Source organism: Papilio polytes, unplaced genomic scaffold, assembly GCF_000836215.1.
Source record: "Papilio polytes unplaced genomic scaffold, Ppol_1.0 DF821067.1, whole genome shotgun sequence".
NCBI lineage: Eukaryota > Metazoa > Arthropoda > Insecta > Lepidoptera > Papilionidae > Papilio > Papilio polytes.
Window position 1 is genome coordinate 1,976,683 of NW_013528137.1, and position 21,547 is coordinate 1,998,229.

Genomic DNA, 21,547 nt, shown 5'->3' on the forward strand with positions numbered 1-21,547 from the left:
ATTATGACCGGATATGTGCATTTTGTACGTAAGATTTGTGCCTCCAATGATTCCCAATATTAACTAAAAAAACTTCCAATATGCTTTTATTTATTTAAATGGTAAACTACTTATATGCAGAAGACTAGATTTAGTCAAAAAGCTGTGAGATCTTTTTTGCAGTTTTGTGTTGAAGTTTTTTTTTTTAGTTAGAAGCATGTAGTATTAGTTTTGCACTTTTGTGTGCGTTAAAGTTAGAAATTGTAAATATCGCAGCCTTATAAGCCTGTAACTGTATATAGTATTGATGTTTCGTAACTGAGTTTTCACTAACCGAAACATGTCCTACTTGTCTCTCCCTTGGAAATAATGGGGATAGTGAAAACTCATATAAACACATATTCCGATAAAGCAATAATTGATTTTAGAACGCGTACAGCTTTTGCACATGTACGTATAAGATTTGAGATATTTCTATATAAAACATTTATGTATGTTTCGCATATAAACATGTATTGAGTAGTCCAAATATAAAATTATTAAAAAAGTCATATTGTATATTTTTAAAAGAAACTGAAAGTAATGCTGAAATTTGTTTATTTTGCTTGGGTTCTGATTTTATTATTTTCGATGTAATTCATTATGAAAAATAAAAAGTTGTAACAATTTTATTCTTAAAGAAAATCGTTTTTAACTTTGTATTTAAATTGGATAGCTTCAGTATTAAAGTTTGTTATATTTTAAATAGTATCTGGTTTAGGTAATTATACCCTGTTATTAATATATATTACATCTGTTTTGTGTAGAGTAATGCAGTTTAGTTCTGGAGTTAGACATCGACAAGGATATCTTATTCTGTGAGCGTGTCAAACTAAATTATGACGGCTCACTAGCGCCACTCTGTCAACATCCTTTTTGTACTGTAGCTTTGTCATTTTTATTCCATTTTCTATGTCCATGTAGGTTTTACATTTCTGACGGAACTTATTGAAGAAATAATTCATAGGGTTTTAGTCACCTGGCTGGATGTCCTTGTTTGTATTGTGAATTAGAGTTGAAAAAATGCTGTTATAGCATTTGAAATATGATTGTGACATTTGGCTTTATATTTTAAACATCAAATCACGGTGTAAGATTTTTGTCCTCGAAAATGTAACAACAATATGTATATTTGCTTTTAAAACATTATGTTAAAATATTTGTTGGTCTAAAAAAAAATTATGTACTGTTTAGGTCTCTCACAATCCCAAAAGTTTGCGAGATTCTTGTTTATAACCATATAGAAAGGAATTAATAAATGATATGAAATACTTTAGCTATGTAAAATGAATGAAATATTAGTATAAAAGTAAAATTTAGCAAAATTACATTTGGTACAGAAATTCGCCTTTTTTGGGATTTTTCAAACTAGCTTTTGTATATTATGTTTAGCTGACTAGTTTATAGCACCATTAGATACCATAATAGACTAATTAAAAGGAAATATCTTTTTTTTTTAATGACTTTAATATTTCTGGTACCTGATACCTCATTTGTTAACCGACTTCGAAAAGGAGGTTCTAAGTTCATCTGCGTCATTTTATCATCTTGTCAACTTTTCGCATTTAACTCATATGAAAAATATCCTATCACTGTAAATTTATTGCAAATTTTACTTTATTTTAATAAACAATATTTGTTAAGCATTACTACGTACTGACTTCATAATATCTTTATAGTTAAAATGCTAACTTTAGTATACTGTTACAAGGGTTTAGAGGAAGTTAATTTTTTACCTCGATAGCGCAAGATATGTTATCTTAGCAATCCATGTACATGCATAAAAATGTTCTAGTTTATAAGACATTGATTTCTCTTTACAAAGGTTTAAAAATTAATAAGTTTTTGTGATGAATTTGTAAGTCACGAATGTTCATAAGCAAGCAAACTTACTACTTACTTTGTGTTTTATTTCGCATCCTTCCTGTTTTTTGTATAACCAAGTATATAAAAAACCTTGCTTAACGCTTCAATAGCATTCTGTGTTTTTAATGTGTGCAAAGGAATTCGTATCATATTTCTACTTAATATGACAAGGTTTTTTATATTCCTGGCTATGCTATACCTAGATTTTCTTCCGAAAAACTTACCGAAAAAGGATGGTACTCATTTCCTACAATGTAAAAAGAAAATTCCTATTTAATTTTTTTACTAGTTTTGTTTCTTCGTCACATAGTTTTTGAAGTTTCAATCACTAATTATCTCAAAATTCTTCACAAACAAAATACACAGTATTGAAAGTAAAAATTGAGAAAAACCTATATTTAAGTCTACATAATATTAAATTTGGTGAGGATTAAAACGCATAATATTAAAAACATTTTTAATCAACATTTTTTTACAAACACGTAAGTGTTAGGCGCGTATAATTCTAAAACTGGCCTTACTATAATTGTCTTATTCTTAGAAACAAATTAACAAACAAGTCAATAATTTCTACATTATAGCCTGACCAGAAATATTAAAATATCTAGCCCACGCTACATTGTGGAAAAATGCGGCATTAATTGCCAAAGTAAAGGCAATTGAAGCGTTCTTACGTTAGCATTTTTATATTAAGGCATACAAATGTTAATACGAGTAAAATTTTATGAGGTTATAATAAAATTAATGCATACAATTTTAAACTCATGATATACCTGATAACTAAAGAATTTATCAAAATGTCATCAGTACATTTAACTGGAAATTTTCCGTAGAACTCGATACTGGGCTAGATTTAATTACTGCAGGTTATAAAATGATAATCTTACACTTAGTTCTATATCTAAATTAAAGAAACACAAAACATTAAAATTATTACTCAGAAGTTCAATATTCTTAGAATAAACATTAATATTTACAAATGCACAAATTAAACTCATTGAAGAGCGAATAATCGAATTTAATTTTAAACCTTATAATGAAAAGGAATTCACGTTTATGTAATCACGGATATACACTTTCCTATAACTATTTGTACTGAATGTGCATAACATTAGAATCGTAAATTGCGCTCAAAAAAGCTGGGTTAGTTCATATTTTTTGTCTTACACTGAATATAAACTTATGACGTCACTGGCCTTAGATCTCATGTTATTCTACACCAGTATAAAGTAAAACTACTAGTTTATATTTCATCACATACTTACAAGTAATATTTGATTGTCAACTTTGAGTCCATTCACACTAACCGGAACGTAGAGCAGAGCAGATTTTTATTTTAAACAAAATTGAACTTTATGAAATTGCAATAAGGTTCAATTTTATTTTACATCTCCTTTTCAATCAAGTTCAATTATGTTTGCGATAAAAATCTACTAAGTTCACCCCAGTCTGAATGGAAAGTTATGGTTCCTTAAACGCTATAGTATAGTAATATTCAAACTTATGACAGATCAGAACATGACACGAGTATTGACTGTTAATATTGTTAGCATTGTTTTTGTATTCAAAGTAAATTGACTTTTCCTCTCACGTAAACATCGCACGAGTCTGCTAACACAATATTTGACCTTGAGGGAGCAAGATATTTCAAAAATAGTAATATATTGCTGTTACTACTAACGTAGAACGAGATGGATGGATTGCGTGTAAGGTGACATGATCAAGATGACGGATGATAAGAGTTATTTTGGAGGACGAAAACCCGATGCTCCGGCCGGTAGGATAAGGTAGGGGAAATATACGGTAGGATAAGGTAGAGCAGTTATCGTTTCTTTAACTGCGTGATGTGCGCGAGTATGTGTTCGTGCGCGAGGTGCGCGGCGGCGGGCTGGCAGACGCGCGCCGGCAGCGTCGTGTACAGCGAGCGGCGCTGCGCGTCCTCCACTAGCGTGCGCCACTGATCGTTCCTCTACACAAATATTGGAAAATCAATCTTTAGAATGAGTTATCTAAACGGAAGAGTAAGCGAGAGGGTGTGTGAGCGGGACGGAGAATAAAGTGGACAAACAAAAGATGAACACAACCGTTGAAAGAGCAAATGACGCGCTTTGTAGAGAAATAAAAGTTTTATCTCAATTTTGTTTTACTTTAACATAGAGATATCCCGTCTATTTGTGTTTGTGATTTTATAACCTCAAATTCTGTGATAGGAATCACAAGAATGGAGATACACCTAAACCTCGGTGCGAACCAGTCGGGGGGTAACACATTGTATCATATCTTACTAATATTTATTATAAATGCGAAAGTTTGGACGGATGGATGGACGTTTGTTAGAGTTTGTAGCCTTATCTGCTGAATGGATCGCGATGAAATTTAGTATAGATGTAGAGCATAATCTTGAATAAATAATAGCCTACTTTCTTTCGTTATATTAAAATTCCACGTGGACGGAGTCACGGTCGAAACCTACTACATATTAAGCATCTCTTTGAAATGGTAAAGTGAAGAATATGTTATCAATAGTGGTAAATAGGTTTTTCAATTGATGATGAGGAGTGTTACCATGATGGCATGCGTGTTGAGGCAGAGCAGCAGCGCGTGCTTAGCGCGCGTCAGCATCACGTTGATGCGGCCCGCGTCCGCCAGGAAGCCCAGGCCGCGGCTGCGCGCCAGCGACACCACCACCACGTCGCGCTCCTGCCCCTGGAAGCTGTCCACCGTCGTCACCTCCACCTGCCGCGCGCTCCTGCAACCGACGAACAATCAAATGTCAACATCGACAATGACTCGTCGACATCGTCGCCGCCGGCACCCCGCCCTTCCTGGGACGCGTGACGCGACCGCAAAATAATTCCAATAACGCTCGCCCTGAAGAAACCCCGTAGGGTCTGCTTTTTTTTATAATGAAGATGCCAAACGAGCAAGCGGCTACCTCAATTCAATGCACCGAAATGGAAAGCGACCGCTGCCCATAAACATCCGCAATCGCAGATACGTTGCCTTCCCTTAATTAACGGAGGAGGATATGCACATAAAGAGGACATTTCCCATTCCTATGCGTCTCCTCCACCGTCAAATCCACTTTTCCTTCCCATCCTTTCTTCTTAAGAAAAGGGTGGAAAGGGACTAAAATTAGGCCTCCGGCACCACACTCATCAGACTGTACGCAGAATTACTTCCACTTCACGCCTGTTTTCTGTGTGGTCGTGGTATTGGTGGGGGCGAGCCGGCCCTGCAGTGCGAAGATGTTAAAGCGGGCTCTACCACTGTTGTATAGTACTAGTGCTGTGCACTGACTGGGGCTGCAGCGCGGCGAGGGCGGCGCGCACGAGGTCGCGCTGCGCGGCGTAGGGCGTGATGAGGGCGAGGCTGAGGCCGCGCGCGCGCAGCGCCGCCGCCAGCGCCGCGCACAGCCGCGACACGCCCCACGCCTCCATCTCGTTGCCGCCGCACGGACCTAGCCACAATATTTTTTTTAATATAACATATTAGTATATTTTTGTTTTTCTATACATATAATAAATTGGAGTGTCTATTTGTAATATCAAAAGAAAAATTCCAGATTTCGAGAAGATCATGTAGATTTAATTTTTTTTTGTCTATCTGTCTGTCTGTCTGCCGCAAGCCGCGTTTGTTCCGGGAAATCTCCGTAACGGCTGGGCCGATTTCTACCGGACTTTCACTTGAGGGTAGCTGACAGAAACCCGCATTTTATAGGCTACATTCATTTATTTCGCGCTGTCAAAATGGCGAATCTCTGGAACGGGTGAACCGATTTGGACGGGATTTTGACTGAAAGAGCTGGTAGAAGGTAGATGCACGCGGGAATGTGATAGATGACATTTTCTTAAAATCCGCGGTAACGAAATTTGCCGGCGACAGCTCGTTTCAGAATATATTTAGTAATAAACTCCTAAAGTGTACACGAAAGTATACAGATTACTTTTACTAAATTTACATCAGTAGCGACTCTATTACATCTCTAATCTAGTGAAAGAATTGAATATAAATAGATACAATCAATATAGTTACAAGTTCATTGATTTTCATTAGTTACATTTTGTGGAGATTTCACAGAAAACACACGAAAAGACTTCACCAAGAAACGCACTGACCTTGTCCCTTATCCCCACTGGGTATATTAACAACACAATATGGCGGTATATCGAGGTCCACATGTGAGTTGGTCATTGTCCTGATTTTCCCTCCGTAGAAGGCTCTATTGGGGTAGTCCGCGATCTCGGGGTGCATGCGGTACTGCTCGTCTAGCAGCACCACGGGGTTGTTCTCCCAGTCCTCGGTGCAGTTCGACAAACGGGAGAATAAACTCTCGCCTAAGCCGTGCTTTCTAGCTCGCTGTTAACAAACAAAACATTTTCTTCAGTATTGAATTTATCAAATATGTTTGCTCGCGACTTCGCCCAAGTAAAATTATAAAAAAAAACAATAAAAAGTCTATGTGTTACTGACAGATTCGTAGCTTTTTAATGGCGTAGGAATTTTTAAAATTGGCCGAGTAGTTTTTGAGTTATTTCGATAAATAAAAACTTTTCCTGTTTATAATATTAGTATAGATGACAGCTCGGAATTACTATTTGTTGTACAGAACTAGAGATTCAAATAATATAGAGGAGACATCGAAGTAAAATCCCGTCAAATAGTTTCCGACTGCTACTTACTAGATATCTATTATTCAACGGTGAAAATCAAGAAAGGCTTCCTATTACTGAATAGAATAAATTAATTTAATATTAATTAAGCATTTCGATGACAGACAAATGTTGTTCCCTGTTTCGTCTATGTATGTATATATTTTAAATGTAGAGGCGTACAGGGAGGGAGAGGGAATTGTGCAATCGACCTTGAAGTCGAGGCAAGAATTGTATTTTTGTACGTATTGAAATAACTCGAAAAGTAATGGGCGGATTTCAAAACTTCTTTCACCATTAAAAAGCTACGTTATCACTGAGTAAGGTAGGTTATATTTTTTACTATTCCCAGTTGTAAGTGCGGACCTGCGAGCAGATGAAGCCGGGCAGCTGCTGCGGGTCGCCGATGAGCGTGAGGCGCGTCACGTCCAGCGTCAGCGGCACCAGCGCCTCCGGCTCTATGGCCTGCCCCGCCTCGTCCACTATGCACAGCGCGATCCGCCCCTTTATACTGCACACGACATTCTACTGTCAGTCACTGCTACACTCTGTTTCCTTTTTTTCCATCCCCGAAAGCGACCGTTTCAAATTAAACATAAAGAAATATCTACTATTCAAATTATTTAACAAATAGTAATTTGGACATTACAGTTAAATCTCTTGTTATCGTAAAAAGTGTACATTACACATATTAAGAAAATAATTCATATTGTCAAAGCAAAAGCTGCCTTAACATAATGTTATTACATATATTGCTTCATATATGTTTTTGATAACGGTTAGCGATAAATTTCCTTTATGACTTAAATGGTATTTGTGAGTACTAAGCGTTGTTTCTTATTTATTTATTCATTAAATAAATAAGAAATTTATTTAATTTTATCAAACACTCACAAGCACACCAATATGTTGAATAAACATAAGCGTACATAATATCAACAAGAATTTACATATCAAAAAGTTTATTAGAATTAAATAATTTATTATCTAATCCGCTTGTAATATTATGTATTATGTATGTCATATTTATGCGACGTATTTTATAGTAAATAATTGTGTAAAATGTAAATAAATGATTGATTTGTAAATCAATTAGTAGAATGTAAGCGGGCGAAAGCTCGTATGAATTGTAGTATTGTAGGGAAATTGTGGTGATTATTGTTCTGCATACCTCCTCATCTTATAGCTGTGTGCGCTGGAGAGCGTTGTTAGCACAATGTCCGCGCCCTCGATGATGCGCCTCTCCGCCTGCTGCAGCACCACCGCGCCCCCGCACTCGCCCCCGCCCCCGCCCCCACCGTCTCCGTGTAACTACACATACAACACTAACTGACTTCCCACTCACATTTACTAAAACAATACTTCAGTGTTGCTCCTCATAAAAATTATAATTTTAAAGTAACACGAAATGTGGCTATAAAACACGGTATTTTGTAGCTTTTTTACATCATGAGTTAGTAGACGAGCTAGCGGCCATCTGAATCCGTTAAAATGGCGAAGCGACCGCTGCTCATAGACATTCGCAATAGTGGATGCTTTGCATACCCGAAATCGATGAAGGACGCAAATAAAGAAGATATTTCCCTTTCTTATGCGACTTCTCCACCGTCAAATCAACGTTCCCTGCCTATCCTATTCTTATGAGAAAAAGGGTGGGAAGGAAAAGGGACCAAAGTTCGGCCTCAGGCGCCACACTCAAAAGGGTAGATAGGGCTGAGTAGCTGACATAGATAGCTACTTTTTTTAATTCTGCGCTGTCAAAATGGCGTAACGGTTGGTCCAAAGTTTGCGGGAAACAGCTCGTTGGTTCTAAATGTAGTAGAGAATGTCATAGTTACGAGTGCTATTCTGTTGCAGAGGTTGGCGATGCGCGTCTCGCAGTAGGCGACGCGCGACGGCTCCGCCTGGTCCGCGATCTGACTCCGCAGCATGTTGATCTTTGCCTGGATGTGCGATATCTGCAAATTATATTTTAACTTAATTCCTACTTTTAAAAGTTAATTTGCAGTTTTTAATTGTATTGTATAACGCTTTTATATATACTTATGTGTATAATAAACAAAGACATTTAAGAAATGTGACGAGGCATAGTTAACAAAACATGTAAAAAACAGACTAATCATATAAATATTATAAATGCGAAAGTTTCGATGGATGGATGGATGTTAGCGTTTGTAGCCTAAACGGCTGAACGGATCTCCATGAAATTTGGCACAGGTTTAGAGCATACTCTGGAAGAACACATAGGCTACTTTTTATCCCGGGAATAGTTACAGTTACCGTGGGATTCATTAATTTAGTTTTTTAATGTGTACTCGAACTTTCTGGAACGGTTCAACATATCTTATTGAAATTCGGCACAGATATAGAACAAAGACTGGAGTACACATGGGATAAGGTTCATCCCCCAGAAATGTCTGGTTCCCGAGGGATACGCAACTTTTTGTTATTTATATAGTCCGTATGTATTCTAATATCACGCGGACGAGGTCGCGGGCAACAGCTAATAAGATATAAACATATAAAAATGTGAAAAATATTTCTAGTAACTTTGATTATAAATATTATTCTAGTTATTTATTAAAACATAAATATATTTAACTAGACGTACAGACAGGAAATAGGATGGAATGTTTATTACTAGGAATGCGATAAGATAGTAGCACTGGTCGTGTCACTTCGCATCACATTTATAATGATTGAAATATGATCCGTGTGAATGTTGACAAGTTAGTTAATTTACTACACAACTTATGATGCAGAAACCAATATGACTTTGTGATTTCAAGCTATAATTATAATTTAACAAGAAATTCTACATCCAAGATGTTATTCAGATGGCAACTTCAGATTGAGAGTTACGTACAATGCTATCCAAAATAATGACGCCTTTTTTATAATACAAGGTGGCAAACGAGCAAGCGGCCACCTTAATCCACCGAAATGGAAAGCCACCGCTGCCCATAAACATCCGCAATTGCAGATGCGTTGCCAACCCTTAATTGATGGAGGAGGAGACGTACATAAAGAGGATATTTCCCCTTCCTATGCGTCTCCGCCACCGTCAAACCCACTTTTTTCCTCTTAAGAAAAGGGTGGAAAGGGAAAGGGACTAAAATTAGGCCTCCGGCACCACACTCATCAGACGAAACGCAGAATTGCTTCCACTTCAGGCCTGTTTTCTGTGTGATCGTGGTATTACACCGGACGAGCCGGCCCATTCGTGCGAAGTGGCTCTACCACTGTCAAACCTTCGGAATTAGCTCAAACTTAATTAGAAAACTATTAATTTTATTAGCGAAATCAACGGAAGCGGAGGGTAGAACACAAGCGTATGCTCACTTTCCATGCCCATACCCAGCTCAATCCTCGTCAATCACCAATTACCCTAAAGTACACAACTACTAAAACCCCAGTTATATTACCTCTTCAGCAATGGCGGGCTCCGCAGGTTTCTCGCGGCTGCGTGCGTCGCGCTGCGCCAGCTGCTGCGAGCTGACGTCACGCGCGCGCGGGTGCATCGCCTCCGCGCGCCCCACGCGCACCATGCGGAAACGCTCCTCTAACCAAACAAATATATAGTACTAAAGGACTAAGCGCTCAATATCAGCGCTCGCATAAAACACTTCCGGTTCACAAATGGCCAGTACAGTTGGATATGTAGCGTAATACATGGTAGAAATGTCATAAATTGTACCTACTGTTGATTACTAGTCTAGTTATTGAACACAACTGACCAACTGTACTGGCCAAGTGTAAACCGGGCTTAACTGGCGCCAGTGACCCCATACTGTCCGACGGCATTATTGCGCATTCAAATATACCAAAAGAAACTTATCAAAGTAAATCTATACCGAACCCGGTTAATTAAGTGGTCCAATGTTTTTTTTTACTAAATATTCGTTTAAATAAACAATTGAGACTATTATAGAAAAATAACTTCCATATTTTACATTTCATTAAATGCCCTTGTCCCTAAGATAGATCGGCACAGTATGTACTGCTCTTCCATACATCTCTAGTATCAGTCGTCATATCTAGTCACTCCCTTTTTAAACATGTTTCAAACAATCCATTCGTAGTTTCGGTCTTCCTCTACCTTTGTTGCCATCTACATTCTATGTAACTTTAAATATTATATTGATACTAGCTGTCGCCCGCGACTCCGTCCGCGTGGAATTAAGAAAAAACCAAAGTGAGTAGCGTATATCTTCTTTCAGACTATCCTCTACTTGTATGCCAAATTTCATAGAGATCCGTTCAGCATAGGCTACACACACTAACAAACATCCATCCATCTTTCGCATTTATAATATTTGTAAGATTATATTGATAGACTAGCTGTTCGCGTGCGGCTTCATCCGCATGAAATTATATTTTTTTTATTTATTGTTTACATTTGGCAAATTATCAATAGCAAATGTCAAAATGACACGACATGACAAACCTTGCTGCCAACATCAAGGAAGCAAAATGTTGCTTATGGTCCCTTTCCCACATTAAGGTTTCTATCCAAAATATTTACCCTCTAAGTTTAATGGCGTGAAAACATATAGCATAAAGCGTGACGCAGGGCTATTTATTAAAAAAAGAATTATTCAAAAACATGCTGTAATTGCTGACATCTTAGGCAACAAAGAAGTGTGTGTTTACTCTTTATTATAATAGTATAGAAGTATAGATTAAAAATCTAGTTTAATATGAATAACATAAAATGTTGACTAACCTTTAGGCATATCTTTCCTGATATGTAACAATCTGAGGACCAATTCATCGACAGCAGCATTGCTTGTGGCACATATTAAAATCTTTCCCCTGTTATGTTGTTTTCTGCCGGCAGCGTTATAGAAATATGTCATAACAATAGCGCATATAACACTCGTTTTTCCTGTGAAATGTGAAAAATAACTAATTTGTTGGTGTTACTATAAGCTACGTTTGCTTTGTAGCGATAAAAATTTCGTATTCAATTTACCACAAAATCAATGAAATTTTCGTTAGATATCAGAAACTAACTAAGAATAATTTAACTCACGTATGAGTGTCCGGTGACATGCGTGAGATAATCGTTTTCAATTACTTTACTTTGTGAATGGTTCGAGATCGTAAAAATAATACGAACGAGAGATTAAGATGGTCGAAAATTTAGCCAACGGGACTTTATCGCGAAAAAAAACCTTGTAATTAGAAACAATGTATATATACCCTTTACGCCCGCTTTATCTAGTGTTCTACTGATTTACCTACAAGATATATAGTATACCTGTGCCGGGCGGCCCCTGCACCATCTGTATGCCGGGCCGGTCGCCGAGCGCCGCACACACCGACGACTGCACGGCGAGCCTCTGACTGGCGTTCAGAGTAACCGTCCACTGAAATACATCAAAAAATACAATAAAAAAATAAAAAAGGTGCTATTTTAAAAACACATGAAAAGAAAAAAAAAATTCTTCAATAGTTTACAACTTATTTTGGTCACTTAAGTAGATATAGGGTCCCTACACACAGAGCAGAGCTAGTTTTTATCGCAAATAATATTAAACTTTGATTTAATTGTACAATGCTTGAATTTTATTTCTGATAAAAAAACTGATCTGTTCTCGGAATGAATGAATTTAAGGCAATAAAAAATATTAAAATAGTCTTACTTGTGATTTTAATTCTTCTGGTTTCAATTCATTTGAATTAATAAAGTGTTGTGGCCTAGGCTTTAGAATGCAATCGATAAGTGACGATCCTTCTAAATAATCCATAGCTTCAAACAGCATTAATTCCTTCTTTATATAAGCGAGATTTTTGCCAAATAGTGTTTGGCCAACTCGTAATTGGCCCATCTTTTCCGAATACATGCCACACAAAGAAATTGCAAAGAAAGAGTTTACATTATCTAGAAAAAAAATAATAAAAATTGTTAATGGTATTTTCTAAGTTCAAAAATTTTCTTTTTAATTTCAACATACTTGGAGGTGAAGGCAGGCTCCGTACATTATTAACATAAAGAAATCTATTGCATTTTGCAGTATCTACTCCGAAAGAAATCATTATAACATCTCCAACTCTCGGAACTAATCTTACTGCCTTTGTTGGTAGTGAAACTGAAAAAAATGTAATTTTAGAAAATGTTACTTTATTTTTTTTTGTTTTTTTCATTAAATATAATTCTTTGCATTTTATCACATTCATAACAATTGTTCACTTTCCTTTAAAACATTGGTTTCAATGGAGGTTTTTAAAAACTAGATAGAGAAAACTTACAGTTAAGAACCATATTGTACATTTCATGCAACCTTTCTTGCGAAGGTACTGATTCTATTTGCATTTGTAATTCAGTTTTTTCGTTCTGTAATTTCTTATAACCTTGTGTAAGACATTCCCATATCTCCATAAGAAGTAGGCCACCAATTAATCTGAAATAATATATTAATTTATTGTAACTGACAATAATTATCTGTTAAACCCAATTAATTTGTAAGATTGACTTAAAATTAATGGATTACCAAGTACTTTAGATAAGTATAATAATAAAAAACCGATATTAATTATTAAGTTCTGTGGTAACACTTATAAGTATATTAAAAAAAAAAACATCCTTACTGTTTATACTGGTTATGGCTTCTAAATGAATGTAGCATAACCGGAGGTTGATTATGATCTAAGATGGGAGGAGGTTCATTCCTGTGAAGCTGTTCCTCCAACCAGTTTCCATTCCAACGTAAAATCTTCATTAGTGTTTGCTTTTCCAATGAAAAAACTGGCATATGTTGTACATCCAAAAGTGTTGATTTCATTAAACTGGTCCTCTTCAGTTTATTGCCTGGATCAATAACATACTCGCGTACTTTTGGCTCTTCGGTACTAAAGCTCACTTTTTTCTTAATTTTTTTATTTATTGTATTAGCAGGCAATGGTAGTACTTTTGAAACTGGTTTACCAGTTATTGAATTCTCACTTTCCTTTAATGGTTCTACATATTTAACAGATATGGGTTTATCAGAACCGCATAACTTATTTGAAACATGACTCGATTTTGTGTCATCTTTGTCTTTAATCTTGGATTGTTCAGGTTCTCTTGATTTAACATTTTTGTTTTCATCCTTATTTTTTATCTTAGAATGTTCTTGTTTCTTTGAATGTTTTTCTTCTTTTGTAGGTTGATTTTCTTTCTTTGATTCCGTACTTTTATGAGTTGATTTATCAGTTTCTTTAATTTTATTTGTTTTCTTTGTTGTTTCAATAGTTGATTCAATATTGTCAGTTAAAAATAAACCTCTGTTACAAGTTGTTACTTTAGCAACAGCCAAACCTACTGTTGCAGTATTAATTGATGAGGCTGTTGTTGTTTTGACTTCTCCCTTTTCTTTTAAAGCGATTTCTTTAAGTTTTTGCTTCCTCTCTTCTTTTTGTGCGTCAGTTATCTGTTTCTTTACTTGGTGTTTTTTCTTAGAATCCTGCTTTCGTGATCTGCTATGCGTAATAGTTTTACCTAAAATAAATGATATTTTAGCTACATTACTAAGTAAAATTCATTAAAGGGGTATTCAAAAGATAATCTTACATATATTATAAATGCAAAAGTTTAGAGGGATTGATAGATGTTTGTTTATATTTTATAGAGGCATAGATGTAGAGGATAGTCTGGAAGAACACAGGCTACTTGCAATTGTTTAATTCAATGCAGAAGGAGTGGCGGGCGAAAGCTAGTAGAGATATTAAAAGCAGAATGTACTTACTTTTTTGATTAACACATTCTTTTTTTGATACCGCTGCTGCATGTGCAATCCTGTGAGTTGGTTCAATTAGTTTAATTTTCTGTACTATCTCATGATGACTCTGAGGAGATTTGCAGGATGATGACTGATTGCTGTTGTGAGTGTTTAAATCACTTCCATCGATTTGATCTTCATTTTCTCTAATAACTTCTGAATTAGAAACATCATTTGTTTTTGATTCAAACTTTACGTCATTGCTTGTAGCTTCATTGTTTTCTAGGTTACATTTTTCTGTAACTTTAGCTGTAAGTGTTTCTTTACAGTAATTAAATTTTTCAATTTCTTCTTCAGAAGGAAGATGTGATTCACCATCATCATCAATTTCTTCATCCAATTCATAATTTTCTTTGTTTGAATCTAAAATCACAAAATCCTCCATTTGACTGTATGAATTATCAGTCAGCTTTGTATCTTTATTTTGTGAAATTTTTATAAATGGCTTCCCAGGTGAACTTTGTGACAAACGCAAGAACCATTGTTCCGACTCACTGTCATCATCACTACTTATCTGAATAGGTTCATCATCATAACCTAAATATTCTTGTTTAACATTATAAGCTTCAAACTGTATTTCATCATTTTCTGCACTAACATGGTCTTCATATACTTTATTTTCAGAAAGTGGCTCAAATTTTGTCTTTTTAATTGTGATTTCATCATTTGTGCATATTTCTAAATCACTATCTGATATACTTATGCAATCATTTTCAATGTTAAGTACATTGTTGATTCTTTGGACTGCTTGTTTGTTTTTTGGCTTTAATTTCCTTTTTAAACCCCATTTAGATGTACCACTGGAATTGGCTTTACCATCAAGTTTTGTATTGTGTAATTTCTTAACGGAGCCCTCTACATCATCTTCAAAATCCTGATCATTTTGGAATTGTATTCTGTTATATATAGGTGTATGTAACTTAACTTTAACAAGTTTGTACACATGTTTTTCGCTGTCGGGAATTACTGCTAATGGTGCTCCCGGAGTCCAGCCAAATCCAATGATGTCCAAATCAAACAAGTCAAAAGGAGTGTCTGGACTGAGTTTCTTCAATCCAATATATACTCCATTAGAGCTCTAAAAAGAAATAGTTTACATTTCAGTTGTTATAAGATTTAAAATTTAGGTATATTCTAAACTCATTTGCATGAATTTAATCAAACAATAAACGTTCATTTGAAAAATGCACAATAGTCAGGAATTCACAAAATTATAAACCAAAAAATTAATACAAATAATTGCATTTCAAATCAATTATTTACTTGAGAATACATGATGAACATAAAGGGACATTTGGCTTTTTTTTAGAAAATATTGTCATACAAAAAAAGTATACACTTAATAAAAATACGTAATTACTTTTAAGTCAGTGATAATGGCTCTATCACTCTTAAATTTAATGATACAGTGATTTCTAGACACCACAATACTTGAGATGGTTACAGTATTGGTCAAACCCCTGCCGAATTTAACTTCATCTCCTTCTGAAAACTCCAGCTCCTCTATAGGATCGTAATTTTGTCTTATTAATTTCCACCGAGCCATATTAACAATTCCAAAAAACACAGCACTAGATATATATTGTATTCAACGCCCACAACAGTAAAAGCATGATGGATGCTGATCTCGTAAGCTAAATTTAACAACTGTTTGTAAAGTATCGACTCATCTTTTATTAATTTTAAGTAAATAACTAAAAAACATTGACTCGATTTCGGTTATATTTTAACTCCGGCCGGTGCCTGACATCGACATTGACGTATCCGAACAACAAAGACTAATCAAAGACAAACTAACTTCAAGTCAAATTATCAAAGACTAGATAGTTATGACACCGTACGTTTTCGATATTCGTCCTATATAATTTTACAAGGTAAATAATCTGAAGGCAAATTGATAAATGACCTATGGCTTACAGCAACTTGCGAAGTCTCTTGTAAGCAAGGTTATGTTATTATTTAATTTGTTTGATTTTACTTCTACTTTCAGATAAATAAACTAAAAGACTCTCGTATTTATAAACAACTCACGATAATGTAGAAATCATCATCAAAAAATATATATAACTATAAGAAGTTCCCTTGGATAGTTAATAGAAAAATATCACATAAACATATCAAATAATTATAGCGTTGCACAACAATATTTAATTGTGATAGGTCTGTCCAAGAATAAAGTTTGAAACGTATATTTATTTTTAGTGTCGCATTGATCTAATTTAGACTGTAGTTATTTTTGGTTACATCAAAGGTCCTGCTTCTTAGCTCATATTTTAATATGTACGTCTCCATCGAGGAACTCGAGCCGATCCTAAATGAAGGGTTGAAGATAATTAGGTTTCAGTTATCCACTTTAGCCTGGTGCGGTTTAATTGACTTCACAGTGAACTTCGACCATAAGAAAATCATATGAAATTTACTCCATGCCTCTAATCCATAAACCCTTTTTTAGTTTGTTTTATTTAATTTATGTAACTACAGGGCTGGGTACTGGGAGACGAAACGATTTCTCAAAACTGTGCACTGTGTGTTTGAATGAAACCTAATTCTATTTTACCTTCAATGAAATTGCAAAGATATTTTCCTTTTATATCAATGATTCAAAACCATTAAACTTTTATTTTCTCTTACTCGGCAATGTTTCTAAGTCTTTCAAAATTATATGCTTAACTAATTTTTAAGCTAAACGATTGTCAAATAACTTTCTGTTCGTATGCAAATATTGTTATAAGTTAATTATAATGTTAACGATGAGAGTCGGTTGAAAGAAATAAGTGGTTGTTGTGGTGTTGCGCAGAGAAAGGCCTGGGCGGGCGCTGGGCGGGGGCGGGCGGCAGCGGGCGCAAATAGCAGCGCAAAGCGTCGGGCGGCGCGAGCACTCCTCAGCCGGCGTCAGTCCGTTAGTCTCCGTCTGCGCTTTGTACAGCAACGCGTGTGTCACCGCCAGTTCCTCGCAACACACCGAGCTTCGTCCGCCCGTGTCAGTGTCGCGCGAAATATTTAAATGCCGCGAATGTTCTAGTGATTTATAACAATAAGGTTTCAAGCCCAAGGCGGTGGTCAACTGTCTGAAAGAACCCAGTGACTCCTCGACGAAGAGCTGTTCGTTTCTTCCCTCATCCTCAGCCACAAGGTCAAACGGGGAGGTAAAATTCATTGACTTTCATTCATAAGTTAGTTCGTTTCGTTCCACATTCATTATTTAGTATCAACATAGAAGAAAATAATGAAAATATTCCGTAAAGATCTTGTTGAGTGGAAATTTTGATATACAAGAAGCATTAGTTTCAAGTGTAGTATATGGAGACCTACATTAAGGACGCGCCTTTGTATATTTTCAATTACAGTTAATTTGCATCGATTTGTGGAAGTGCATGACACTTGGTGACCCATTTTCGCAAGCGCCGCACGAAAGCTCGACGTTTGGCAATAGGTGGGCACGTGCGACAAATTGGACCGTGGAAATGTTACTTAAGATATTTAAAGATTGCATGAAAACGAGCAGCTTTCATTACAAAAATAATACAAAAGCTACAAAAGCTAAACTATACAAAAGCAAAGCCAGCTGATTTCTGGGCTATCGGAATTTCGCGACTATTAATTTGTACGTCGCTGCCGTTACTCGGATACAACGATACAGTACATTGTAATCGTGATAATCTTCGCAAAGCTTCTTTGTTTTTTAAAGATTTTGAACTATAACGATAGGAAAATATTTTAAAACAATGTAGAAGAACAATTTGTTCTAATCGTTTCTAAAACGTAACGATAATGTTAAAGAAAAAAATTAACTAACTACGAAAACAAGTTTTAGCTACTTAATAATTTCTTAAAACAATTTTATCGACTTTATAAACATAAAGGACTGAATATTTGAATATGTTTTTAAACCGTTAATGAAGAGGGCCAGCAGAAATTGCGTATTCTGAATTTGCAGACAAATTACATGTGTACTCGCAAAGCATCCCAGTAGCATTCGAATATTTTCAGCAAATAAGACGTAACGTTAACTGGTTAATGTTTGTCGAGGTTGTACCGTCGTATGCAATTTATAGTTCATCATTTGGACTTATTGTCTCTATAAAAGACTGTAAAAAACATCTCCATTCTTAAGTCTGACACTATTTCATTGCACTCTATTGTTATAGAAATCTTCTTGTTATAGAAAACCTTTTCTACTTGGGAGTTCCTCAGGTTGGGATTTTGAAAATCATTAAAAAAATTGTGAAAACTCAAATAATTTATGTCAATTATTCATTCCAATTGCTTAAATTTAACTGCGTGTTTATTTATTTTCTTGAAAAAGATGTACGTACTTCGTACTTCCGTAGCATGAGTCTGTTGGGTCATCAGGCAGTAGCCATGAGTACTGCCCTCTATCGACAGACAAATAGAACTGAGCAAATAACACGGTTCCCGCTCCATTCATCGGCTGTCACTCCCCTTCTGTTTGCTTATTTGTTTTGGCATTACGCAAAACGATGCTAGTGGTATAATTGAGTGCAATTATACAGTTATATTTTGGTTACAATAATAACACTATTACTAGACAACTCGGTAGATTCTAAAAAAGGGTGAAAAATATTAATCCTATGAATCAATAAGGCAACATTTTTAAATAAAAAAACAAAACCGACGTCCAAACAAAATACATTAAAAACAGAATATTCTCAAAAAACAATAAACTACACAAAGAAATAATTCCTTGAATTACTGAAACCTCCTTTGGCTGGTATGTCTATATTGTACAATTATTATTAGTTTAATCTCGGTGTTATGCATGTAACACACATAGAAAAAAATACAGACGAATTGGGTACCTCCTTCTTTTGGGAAGTCGGTCAAAAAAGCCTTGACCAAAGAACACTTCTAATCTGCAATTATAAAACTTCATAAACATGCAGAGCCATTACTGAACTTCACATAGTTTAAAATTTCAGTAATTACTGAATAAATTCCACAAGGTTAGACTTTAAACAACAAACATTACTTTCATGTATTCGATAATTTGATTATATTTTCCATGAAGCCTACACGACAGGTTTAGCCATTCGTGTAGACGTGTATAATAAAATTATTAGTGAATAACTATAACAGATTTTTAAGGTTATGTCGTTTGTTTGTCCAAGGGCCTGGCGAGTTGCCAGGCCAATTAAACGACAGCAATTAAATGCTTTTATTAATTAATATTTAAACAATAAATATGTTGTTTAAAAATTCACAGATTTTTCGTTTACAAAAGGATATTTTATGGCGTTTTATAAATAACTATTGTGAAACATTAGTGACCTTTTTAATTATCCAGTCTCTAATGGTGTCAGTAAATGTTGTATGAATTAGTTATCTTTGTTTTCTATATTAAAGTTGAAATGAAACGATATTTGTAAAACATTTGGCAAAATATTCGGTGCATTGTTATGCTTTCTTTCACAAAGCAAGCAGCCTGATGACCCACTTTAAGTTAAGAGGTCCTCAACGCTTAGAACAAGCGACACAAAGCCGGTTGATTGCCCACTCTTTGGCGCTACAAATCGTATGCCAACTCAAATTGTAATACCTTGATTAATGATTTGGAATTTAGAAGTACGACTGCAACGAAAGAAAATAAAGCTGTTATTTATTACACAATGAGAATAGTTATATTACATTTTAAATCTTAAAACAATACAAAATGTTGAAAGTAAATTACATCTTAAACTCACACTCTGCTTAAGTGAATAAAAGCATGTAGATTTATTAATTTCAAACTTAAGTTGATAAGATTTACGTAAATCACATAAATAAACTTTTAAATGTCACCACTGAGTAATTAATTATCTTATAATTGAAAACAATCTCTTGAATTGACATACGTGTCAGTAAGGTAACGAAGCGTTGTACCTTTCTCATATTGATCCAACGTCTCGGCCCGCCATACCGAGTCTATCTATTACTCGTAAGTATTGATTGAATTCATTACAGTCCGTTTCTTGAATTTTTAATTTAAAAAAAACAAATGCAATACAGGAACTTAATGCATTATTTAAACAAACATTTACTTGTACAGATAAAGAAATCAAGCAGATGGATTAATTCTGCCAAAAATTTGCATTAAATAAGAAGGAAGGAAGAGGGAAAATGTTTTCATTGGACGTTAATTGACCGCAAATCAGCGGAAAAGACGTTTTTAGGAAACAAAACAATGTATGGAAAGTGGTCGATTGGTTTTGGGATATCTTACTCAGAAACCCACAAGGTGGTCTTCTTATATAAACAGAAAGCGTTGTGTTTTTAAAACAACAAATAAAGGTAAACGGCAATATTGGGAACGCGTGCTTTTTAAATTAGTCACTTATATTTTGCGCAAAGTGATTATTTTAGTCGCTTTTACCCACACTTGGCCACTTTCCAGTTGTCGCAACCCTTTTGTTCTGACACGGATCTTTGGCACAAAATGTTCATCTAGTGCAGCGGCGAGTTACACTGAAAGTATGATTATTAGTGGCATACTCATCGATAACATAACCTAATGCTAAATGAATCTAAATAAGCTCTAGTAATGTTGAATGAATAGTTATTTGATGAGCCTGTATGTGAATGTGTAGTTTTTGGGGCGGGTATTGATCGGTGGGCGCGGGAACAAAGGGCGGCCGTGCACTGTTTGCACTGGTCACGAGCTCATTACGCCTGCTCACGTGCTCGCTGTAAAGGGGTTCCTTATTTTCCGGGAATTCCTAATTTCAATCTTTAACTGCTTTGCGTATTATACATAATTTCCTATGCGTGTATGGCAAAGTTAATAAAACAATTTTATTATATTGTTCGGTTGAAAGTTTCTTTTGTTTGATTTTCATTGTTTATCTTACTTAATATAAATGCGAAGTATAGATGGATGGATGTTTGTTAGAGTTCACCCTAAACGGCTGAAGAGGATAGTCTGGGAAAACACATAGGCTACTTACTTTTCTTTTTTTTTATTCCACGCGGACGGAGTCGCGGTGGAAAGCTAGTTTTGTATAAAGGTTTATTTCTGTCAAGTAATGCAGATGTTAGATAAGCTCGTATATGTTCTTTACAATACAAATCAAAGTTAAATGATCCGTAGAGCCAACAAACTGTCTACAATATATCACTAACTCACAAGACACGGAAGGAAATATAAATGATAAATCGACGAATTTAAAACTTTGGCATCAACCAATCTTTGAAATTTGTAAAATGCAGTGCAATGAAGTTTTCGGTGAAGCTTGCGAGAGCCAAGACTTCATT

The 21,547-nt window shown here is 35.3% G+C and overlaps 2 protein-coding genes across 2 annotated transcripts in view; one reads left to right on the plus strand and one right to left on the minus strand.

Moving 5' to 3' along the window:
• Positions 1 to 2,342: 2,342 nt before the first annotated feature.
• Positions 2,343 to 16,054, minus strand: LOC106109807 (helicase sen1). Its single transcript, XM_013291423.1, has 16 exons — positions 15,660 to 16,054; positions 14,267 to 15,377; positions 13,131 to 14,019; positions 12,792 to 12,943; positions 12,497 to 12,631; positions 12,185 to 12,423; positions 11,800 to 11,908; positions 11,263 to 11,424; positions 9,962 to 10,098; positions 8,375 to 8,494; positions 7,708 to 7,847; positions 6,903 to 7,047; positions 6,003 to 6,243; positions 5,185 to 5,344; positions 4,450 to 4,633; positions 2,343 to 3,853 (listed from the first exon to the last, which is right to left on the minus strand). The coding sequence occupies exons 1-16, from the start codon at positions 15,843 to 15,845 to the stop codon at positions 3,707 to 3,709; spliced, it is 4,257 nt and encodes a 1,418-aa protein (XP_013146877.1). The 5' UTR covers positions 15,846 to 16,054; the 3' UTR covers positions 2,343 to 3,706.
• A 1,131-nt stretch (positions 16,055 to 17,185) lies between these two features.
• The window catches only part of LOC106109670 (potassium voltage-gated channel protein Shab-like), a 41,928-nt gene continuing 37,566 nt past the window's right edge, over positions 17,186 to 21,547 (plus strand). The window contains exon 1 of the mRNA XM_013291255.1: positions 17,186 to 17,445. The gene's annotated coding sequence lies outside the window, so the exon portion shown is untranslated. The remainder of the gene's footprint in view (positions 17,446 to 21,547) is intronic.